The sequence below is a fragment of the Schistosoma mansoni genome, chromosome 1, assembly GCF_000237925.1.
Source record: "Schistosoma mansoni strain Puerto Rico chromosome 1, complete genome".
Lineage (NCBI taxonomy): Eukaryota > Metazoa > Platyhelminthes > Trematoda > Strigeidida > Schistosomatidae > Schistosoma > Schistosoma mansoni.
The window spans coordinates 33,552,228-33,563,308 of NC_031495.1; the positions used below are offsets into that span (position 1 = coordinate 33,552,228).

An 11,081-nucleotide genomic window follows, 5' to 3' on the forward strand; every position below is an offset into this window, starting at 1 on the left:
TTACTTACTCTTGTAGATACATCACATAGTCTTTTGGAAATTCGGGCAATGAAAGCAGATGTAGCATCAACTGCAAAGATACTCCACATTCTCTTTAGTAAGATTTGGGATGAAGAACAAATACCAACAGACTGGAAACAAGGACTTCTGCTCAGAAAATCAGAGAAAGGTGATCTCAGCAAGTGTGGTAACTACAGCGGCATCACTCTTCTCTCAATACCAGGAAAAGTCTTCAACATGGTATCGTAAAACAGAACGAAGCACTCCGTAGACACCCAACTTCGAGACCCAATGCTCAATTTATTCAAAATTATCAAATCAAAATTAGGTTTTAAAAAATCATTTTTTTATTTTAATAATTTAATATTATATTAAATTACTAGAAATACTCTATTTTTCACCCAATCAAAATTCACAAAAAGACAGAAAAACTAAAAAATATATAAATATATATATAATTTCTGACATGTCGAAAACAACATTAAGATGTTATTTATATTGTATAATATAGAAATTTCAACGAAAAAAAAATAATTTTTTTTCTTTTTCAATCACATAGAATTATTAAAATCCGTACTTGTTTCGCGCCAAATTAAATGAGAAAAAAAGAAATTCATTCAAGGTTCAATTATTTTATGGATGAATCATTTGTGAATAATCAATCTTTTCAAGTACTTTATCATCATTACTATTATTATTATTATCAGTAATATTTTTCATCTCTATTCGATCATTTAAATTTATATTTATTTTGTTTAAACTTTCATTTGACTGATTATGACAAATTGCCGCTTCTGTTCTATGTGTCCATTGATTATGATCATACTGTTTATTTGTTCCTTCATTATAACTAATAATAGTACTATTATTATTATTATCATTATGATGATTGATTTGACTATCAAAATTACTTTTATCATTTTGTTGTTGTTGTTTTTGATTTAAATTTAATTCATTTGATAAACATTGACTAGTTTCTTTGAATTCATCACTAGCTCTTAGAATAGCTGATCGTGGTTGAATTGTTGAATTAAAATAATTTATACGTACAGCTGTATATTCACCACCAATAGTTTGTGTAGTAATTTGATTTGTATAAAATTTTGATTTTAAAAAGAAACATGGTAATATACGATGAAATTCTTTACGAAAATTACTATTCATCCATGCATATAGAAATGGATTATATACAGCACTACTCATAGCTAATAAATGGCATATAAAAAAGATTAAACTAAAATTTTTCGAATTTTGTACATCATTTATTTGTTCTTCACTATGTACATCCATAACCATCCATAAAATATTTAATGGTATCCAACATATAACAAATATTATAACCATGGCTATTAACATTGTGTTTGTTCGACGTTTACGTTTTATTTCACGTTCCTCTTTTATATGTGTTTTAGTTCCACTACCAATTTGTGTATGTAATCTAGCACGTAATAATAAACTTATACGAAAATAACACACAGAGATAATACTACAAGGTATGACAAATTGTAAAACAAAACTAACTATTGTAAATACTTCACGTGATGATTCTTTAGGCCAATTTTCTCGACAACTTGATACATTATTAATAGGATCTTTATGTTTTTGTTGATAAACAGCTAATGGCATTGAAATAAGTACAGCTATAATCCATACAGTAAATATAATAATTAAACATAACCATACTTTCATTCTTGGTAAAAATGGATGTACAATAACAAAAAATCTATCTAAAGCAATTGCCATTGATGTTAATGTAGATACATAAACTGAAACACCCATAGTAGTTGGTAATAGTTTACATACAGCTTCAGGTAATGTCCAATTATTCATATATAATGATAATGGAGTAAATGGTGTAGCTACAAGACTCATTAAAATATCAGATATAGCTAAATTTGCAATAAATATATTAGTAATTGTTTGTAATAATTTTACACGTAATACAATCCATACAACTAATAGATTCCCAGTTACACCCATTAATGTAATAAATGAATATAAAATAATAATTATTAATTTAACAGGTAAAATTTCTTTAGCTACATCAAAAGTTAAATTTGTTTGTTGAATATTTGAATAGTAATTAATTTTTTGATATGTGTGTTTTTCCATATAGAAATTAAACTAAGGTTGTACAATAAATAACTGATTGAATAATCAAAAAATGAAACCTTGACAATTAATGATTTACTAGTTGAATATTCTCAATTAATTTTCACCTGAAATTTAAAAAAAAGATGGGGAAACAAAAGCAGAAATAAGAGGTTATTTCACCGTTCTAATTGAAACATATTCAATTATTTCTAATCTAATTGAAATTCTTTTTTTTTATTGAAAAGAAAAAAACGACTGGCAGCCTGCTTGAACATTTGGGCTACCTGTTTCTTCTATCTAGATATTTCAAAAAGTTATCTGCTTTTTTACGTTAGTTTTTGTTATATCGATTGCTTGTGTGCCCTGTTTGATATATATGAACGTGCTTATTCCCCGCCAACCAGAGAGGCGTAAATTTATTGATCGCCCAATGATACACAAAAAGTCTTGAGTACTTATCAGTCCTGCTATCTGCCTAGACCAGCCAGTTAAGTCCAGAACACCAATAACGGCCTCTGCAATGTGAATCATTATTCTCAAACATACTGGGTTTATATACCAATCAGACAGACCACATCGTACCATAAAATAGAAATTAACATTTGTACAAGATTTGGCCAAATGTGGCTGTGAATAGGGGGAACAGTAATTAATAGTCTGGGGATAACTCAGGAATGGTAAATTGTATAATATTAGTTCATTGGTCAAAATAAAGGTTTTGATAGGAGCAACACGAGTACGAATAGTTTAGTTACCAATTATACAATAGTTCTCAAAGTTATCATTCATAAATCTCCTTGGGATATAACAGTTTTAATGCATTATTATGGCTACTAATCGCATAACCTATTCAGATGGGTTTTTGAAAAGTGTACAACCTTTCGTTGTAGAATTTACAAAAGGTCCAATCAGAGATATAGTGGTTTCTGACAGTATGCAACGAAAAGAATGTACATAATTTAGATGTCAATTGACTGAACCTCTAGCTTCTAACTGGCAATCACTCAAGTCAAGATCGACCAAGACGTAAAGAATGGAAACTAGCTGAAAACATTGTGCTGAGAATTCTATATTGTACCAAAAATATAATATCGAATAAAACTAATAACACCAATATTAATAATAATAACTAAAATCATCATAATAAAAACTTGTGAAACTACCCAGTTTATTTATGAAGTCAATTACACAAGTAATTGATTGAAACAGAAAGGAAGTATAGTTTAATTAAAAATATCAATTGTCTAAAGAAAATGTTGATAGTGTTAAAATTCATGATTCTACTTTGAGATGAAATCATTAATGGTTTATAGATAGATTTAAACTGATTACATTTGCTTTTTCCTAATTTCATAAACCTTATTTAAAATTACTGGTCTGATAGTATTGTATTTATTGTAAGTCTTGAAGTCTTTAGATTTTGTCCAATATTGCTGTCATACATGTACAATTCCATGAAGTTCCAAGGTATTCAATACTCAATGAGGAATCATCTCATACCAGTTATTCACAAAGACTATGTTTAAACTAAGAAATTCTATTTACAAAGTAGTTGAGTGTAATATATTCGTGTACTCACCAAAGCAGTTGACTTTCAAATGAAGCAAATCAGTTGTAAATGATAAGTAATTTTAAACAGATTTACGATTTTGGTTAATATACATGAAGATCAACCTGGATATACAAAGTTTGAAAGAGAAAGTGGGTCTTAAAGTAAAAATATTGAAATACGTAGGTCTTGTAGTGATAAATATTTCTCTAACTTACAAATAGTGTCCTCGAAGTCAAGATTCATTTACTGGATGACATTTTGCTAGTTTCGTTTTTGAAAACCAAATCAAACCGTCAACTATAACTTGTACATGTGATTTTTTTTAATTTGGAAAAAATTGATCGAAAATAAATGGAACTCTGTGAATTTATTATGACAAAGTTAATTTACAAATACAATTTTCTTCAAATAGAGCTTACTCAGAACAAATAGTTAGATAACTTGGGTAAATTTAGCCATGGGCAGTTTTAAATTACTGCTTTGTAAATTTCTTGATATACCTCATTTAACTTAAAACATGTTCGATAAAAATTCAGGTTCGTTCGAAAAATGAATATTTGACGTATAGATTATCAACCAGACAGGACACCAGCCACTTCGTCGAGACCTTTTTATTCAAACTTAAATGTAGAAAAGTATCCAACCATAAGTAAGAAATAAATTGTCTTTCAAAGAAATTGTTATGTTATTTTAATAAGCCTACGTAATATATTCAAAAAGTTACGGCTCATTCATTTTCCCCGCTTATCTTATTTCTTGCTTGATAAATTTTTTGTGAGACTGGTCTGTTATTAACTTGATAGTCATCTTTAATTAGGATATTTTGATGAGGTTTTTACCTAATAATCTCACATAATTTGTAAATTATTTTCACTATTATTTGACATCTGCTTGAGAACTATTGTTTTCCTTTTCTTCAGATCACTTATAATAGACCTTTCCTAATGCTTTTCCAGTTAGCTATGGAAGAGTAAAAAGACTAGGAATGATTAATATGGTTTGCTCTAAAAGCCTGTTAATGTAAAAAGCTGATCCGTATATATATATATATATATATATATATATATATATATATATATATATATATCCAAACAAGGGAGTATGTGATGTTCCCATGGACAATAGTTCGCTCACATACAATAAATCTGTCTATAATTGCATTTCTCACTCTTCCTCTGTACAGTATGTAATTTGTGCTACCTTGCAACAACATATGACCTGTCTGCACAAACGCCAGTTAACACTGATGAAAACTGTGAAATACCGAAGAATTGTTTTACCTTTGTTCGGTATTCATCAGCAGTTCAAGCTTCCTAGCTCAAAAGCAAATAAACGTTTCCTAAATATGTCTGGAAGAGAGCATGGTACATTCCAACTCCCCAGCTGAAATTCTATGGTCTGCATTTTCAAACTTAGTTGATTCTAAACACAGCAAACTCATGATCACCTATTGTCGGTTTGTTACTGTTTCATTACCGACATAGTTGAATGGTATTGGAAAGCTGTAGATAGTGTCAAATAGTCTTGTAAATGTAACTTTAGTACTTCGAATCGCTAGCTTTATTCACACTGAAATGAATGCATTAATTAACACTAGTTTCACATGAAAAAATCTACTTGACTAATTGTCTTTATTCAGGTAATAATGGAAACTCATTCATTTCATATACAGAAGTGACATATTCACTTCATATTAGGAAAATAAAAAAATTTAATAATATTCTATTATTGAAGTTGACTATTAAGCCACATATTCACCAGGGTGTATAAACCGCTGTAAAAGAAAATCAGTAATAATAATTGATTGATGAATGACTTAGTAATAATAATAACCGTTGTATTTAAAAGGTATGTATACAAACAAAACAGAATTCTTAGTATACATTAATTCAAAAACTATCCCTTAGAATGCATAAAATAGCCTTTGGTTGACTCCAATTGAATATAATTCCTTATTCAATTTTGTATACCATACTTCGAATAATCCTACCGTTCAATGATTGTGTAAAATTGATGAGTACGAAATGTAATGGAAGAATATTTATTTCATGTATTCTCTTATATGTAAACAACCGTGTAGTCAAGTGAGAATGACTTGAGCCAGATCACTTGTTTTAATCGTGACTTACATTTTATTTGAAGAATTGACAAAAGATAAATACAAATATACACAGAGACAGTGAATTACAGGGAAAAACGTTTTACAGAACAAATGAGTAAGTATTAAAATAATTAAATGTACGAAGATGAATACAATATAGTTAACAGGTGCATATGGTTTATCTGACTATACACTATTCCATTAGATAGATAAATAATCTGATTCACTATGATAGTCTTAAGGTATCAGTAAATAGAATCAAGTTTAAAGATAAAAATATTTTAAATATGGATATTTGTGCAGATTGTAGTACTGTTACAGTTAAATTCACGAGTTGATCTAATCTAGATTACCAATGAAAGCCTGAAAGCATTGGATAGCCGTTTCGTTCTAGTATGAGACTCCTTAGCAGTGCGCATCCACGATCCTGTATATATCTTGTAACCACAAAATCGAAGCTATGACTTTTCTTCTGAGGTGAGCTTAACCACAAGGTTAGTATCTAATATTCTTCTGCAACTATTATTATTATTATTTAAACAGTGATACTCAACTGTTTAACTTAAAAGTTTTCCCTTTTTAGTTACTACCTAATTTACAGACATGATTAGGTAACTTAGAATAACTGGTTAATAGTTGCTATAATTTATTATTTCAAAAGTGTTCTTCTAGTATTAAAAAAACAGTAAATAATAGTTACCGAGATTTTCCAAAATCTAAATTTTTTAATTATGATCAATATTAAACAAATTGTTTTTTTTATTTATTTAATTTCTCAAATGATTTAATACTATTTACACTTATTTTATAAATAATTTCGCTGTATTACTAAATTACTGAATTATAAAACTGTTCAATGAACAATTATAAGCAAAGATGGATAGTGGTTAGCAGTGGAATCCAGGATGCTCGTTTCGTCCTATTTGGGACTCGTCAGCTGGATGCATTCGCATCTCAGAGTTAGTGTTCACTCTGAGACTCGAACACAGTACCTTTGGCTTCAAACGCGCGTCCTGGATTCCACTATCCATCTTTGTCCAATGAACAATATTTTACATAATAAATAATTCGATCACAGTAATAATAATAAATTTTGTGAACAATCAAATATTAAGTCAGTGAAAAAATGAAATATGTTATAGGCCAATAAAAAGAACATTATTAATATGTATAACCAATCGTATCCATTATAATTAGATATGTTGTTAAACAAAATTCTTTAATAGTTGAAATCACGAGTCAATTGAAGCTAGACCACCATGGAAAACCTGAAAACATTAAACGGCCGTTTTGTCCTATTACGGGACTCCTCAGCAGTGCACATCCACGATACCGAATCGCGAGATTCAAACCCAGAACCTTTAAGGTCTCGCGCTGGAAAGCCTAACCTGTAGACCACTTAGCCGGCATCCAACGTTGTTATTATCTAACCTCAACCAATCCAGAAGCGCTCGCGCGAGAGGCTGGTAGGTCCTGGGTTCGAATCTCTCTAGGCGGGATCGTGGATGCGCACTGCTAAGGAGTCTCATACTAGAACGGAACAGCCGTTCGGTGCTTCCAAGTCTTCCATGGTAGTCTAGCTTCAATTGACTCATGATTTCAACTACGAAAATATTGAAATCTCCACAAAACCCCCCTCTGATAAAATTGTTTAACTCATTTTTATGTTCTGTAGTAATTTAATCTACTGTTTTAACAGTTAACTTATTGGTTATTTACTCAAATAGCTTACGTATTTTATTCACTATAGTAATATAGTATTCATGCTTGTTTATTGAATATTGAATTACGATGTATGTTTTTACTTACTTACTTACTTATTTACGCCTGTTACTCCCAATGGAGCATAGGCCGCCGACCAGCATTCCACAACCGACTCTGTCCTGGCCCTTCCTTTCTAGGTCTGTCCAACTTTTCATAATTCTTCTCATGTCTGTCTCTATTTCTCGGCGTAATGTGTTCTGTGGTATTCCTCTTCTCCTTTAGAATTCAGGATTCCATGTGAGGGCTTGTCTTGTGACACAATTGGGTGATTTCCTCAATGTGTGTCCTATCCACTTTCAGCACTTCTTCCTGATTTCTTCCTCCACTGAAATCTGGTTTGTTCTCCTCCACAGTAGGTTGTTATTGATAATGTCTGCCCAACGGATCCAAAATATTTTGAGTAGACAACTGTTAATAAACACTTGTATCTTTTGGATGATAGCTTTCGTAATGTATGTTTTTTACCTTTATACAAATTTACAAAATTACATCCTTAAAACTTTTTTGTTAGTTGTATGATAAAATCTTGTTTGTTTTTGTTTTGTTTTTTTAAATTTGATTTTGTGGGTTTTACTGTTAATTATGCTACTAAAATGAAATTAAAAAAAGCACACTGATCTCATGAAAAAAAAAAATTTTTCAGCTTCATTTATGTTTGTTTCCTTTACAGCGTATAATCTTTACATAGAATTCTTTTTCATTCTATGTCTACTTAGTACAAAAATGTTTTATCCCTAAATATTTTTATATCACGTTAACTAAATCAAAATTAGGATGTTTCGATACATGTTTTTAAAAAAAACTTCTAACCGCTTAATTCATTTAATAAAGTTAGGTGTGTTTAAATTTGAAAATGTTGTTATGACGACGACAACAACAACAATAACTGCAGCAACATATTCAGTAACTGTTTATCTATAATGATTAAAATCTCTTCTTTTTAATGTCTCAACTATTATGAACTAAATATGTATATATAAAATTTTTATAAAGTAAGTGTTAACTAACATATTTTACAGTTTAAATATAATGGTCTTACAGACAGTATAAAATAGAAGTTAAGAATTTATATTATCTGTATGATTGGAAAGGTTTTGAATAGTTGAATTCATGAGTCTATGTAAGCTAGACAACCATGGAAAACCTGAAAGCACTGAACGGCTGTTTCGTCGTAGTATAGGACTCCTCAGAAATAAGCATCCACGACCCCACATGCCACATTTGACCTTCAGTCTTACGCTCCAACGCCTCACGTCTAGACCATTGAACCGGCATCCAAAGGTGTTAGTGTTTAAATTCAATCAATCTATGATCGATCCATTTATCCATTGTCTGAGGTAGGTAGCTGTCTTTACTTGACATAGATTGGACTCCACCTGTCACGGCTTACATCGACTCTGGAATTTAAATATTATAATTACTACAATCTCCACAAATTCTAATTCTGAAATAAGCTTTTATCAGTTTAATATGAGTCTGTAATCTCAACGAGATAACTTCATGATTTCAGAATATATTCAAGTAATAAATCATAATCTAGAAAACTCATTGTAATATAATTTTTGTTTAATTGTGAAAATGTTTACTAGTTCGTAAATTTAACCATACGATTGAAAAGTTAAATTTTCTAGATCTGATATCCAGCTGAAGTCATAAAGGTACATGACATAAAACATACAAACGTTTACCTACAAGCATATAGTTTTTCTAATAATTTTAATTCATTCTGAAGGCTTAGCGTTTACATCCGAAATCAACAGTCTTGTGTTTGATTCCTGAAAGAGGGAGTCGTGGATATTCATTGATGAAGAGTCCCATACTAAGAAAACATAGCGGTACTTAATGGTGGTCTAGATAAGATCAGTTAGTAACTAGAAACTATGAAAATTCTATGATTCCACAAAACCTTGTACTGATAATATTCTATTTTTTACTAATATTTTATTATAGTTTATTCAAAATACGTAAGATTCAATCATTCTATGATGACAGTACAAAGTTGACGCCTATAAAATTCCAAATACGATATTAAGCATAACTTTTCTATCATCTGTGTACTTTAAAATTCTTGTTGGAGAATAACGGAAAATATGTACACATGACCACTGAGCAAAGTTATGTGCTGTGTATATTATTAAAAATGTTGACCTTAACATTTCAGTTCACTTTCATCTGTTAACAATAGTGGACTTATCAAAAAGTACTGCATTATATTGGTTGTAATCAAGATATTTAATCGATTCAAAATTTAATCACGTATTGCTATGTGTCGGACTGACAATAAATTGTAAATCATTCAGTGCTCATCTATCTAATGATATTGAATGATGGTGTATTTATACTTTTTGATATTTACACTTGTAAGCAAAATTAACTGAGCTTATCAGCGTGAAATGAACTAAAAACCAACAGGAAATCTGAATGCTGTAATAGTCCTTTTTTTTACAGGAAAGTTACAACAGTTAACATGAAAAACGATAATTGTCGTCATAATTGGTACAGACTCCGAATTATTCTTAATTCTTTTGTAATTGTTGGGATCTTTCAGTTATTGATGTTAAGGATCGGAAACTAATCAGCCTCATTTGATGCGAGTGCATCTTCTCATTGATGTCTAGAACTTCAAATGGTCAGTCTATTATTGTCATATATATATTATGCGGATCGCGTGTATAGGGCCTTAAGTCCTTAACATTATAAGTAAAGATGGATGGTGGCTAGCAGTGGAATCCAGTACATGCATTCCGTCCTATTTGGGACTTGTCAGCTAGATGTATCTGCATTCCAGAGTTCATATCCACTCCAAGACCATCCATTTTCGCTTATAATAACAGTTGATGTTTTTTAACCCTTATAGTTCAAATTACCATCAATATGTAAAATATTTTGACTGATATACGAAAACAGAAAAAGAAACATTTATTTGTTTTGAATAAACTTTATAAACAGATAAAACAGATCTATTAAACAAGAAAACATAATAATCTAATATTCAATCATTATAGTTGATTTCAACCATTTCATTATTAGTTATTGGTTAACTATTGACCTTGATATCAAACTATACTTAACGATTAATGTGGATATGTAATGTTCATGTCAAGTGGACACTGAAAAATGAAAACCAAATAAAATTATGAATACTAAAACATAATATCTATTCCCTTTTATATTTTTATCACTCTATAGAGTATTATTAATATTATCTGATCAGAAGCCAAAATAAAACAGAAAGTAACGATGAGCTTATCAGCGTGAAATGAACTAAAAATCAACAGAAAATCTAAATAGTTTATTAGCGAAAGGTATTGAGTTCGAGTCACAGAGTGAACACCAACTCCGAGATGCAGGTACATCCAGCTGACGAGTCCCAAATAGGACGAAACGCGCGTCCTGGATTCCACTGCTAGCCACTATCCATCTCTGCTTATAAAGCTTGTGAATTAAGGCTATATCGAGGCAGTCCGCATAAGATGCACATATGCTAACAAGAGACTGACCAGTTGCAGTCCTAAACATCAATGGGAAGATTCAAACAAACAATACTAAGTGAATTCAAACTTCACTCTA

At 30.3% G+C, this 11,081-nt stretch overlaps 1 protein-coding gene across 1 annotated transcript; it reads right to left on the minus strand.

Annotated features, from left to right (window-relative positions):
• Positions 1-633: 633 nt before the first annotated feature.
• On the minus strand, positions 634-2,112 carry Smp_118040 (putative neuropeptide receptor; the record flags this gene model as incomplete). Its single annotated transcript, XM_018794149.1, has 1 exon — positions 634-2,112. One exon carries the CDS (start codon positions 2,110-2,112, stop codon positions 634-636), a length of 1,479 nt encoding a protein of 492 aa, XP_018648591.1.
• Between the last annotated feature and the right edge of the window lie 8,969 nt (positions 2,113-11,081).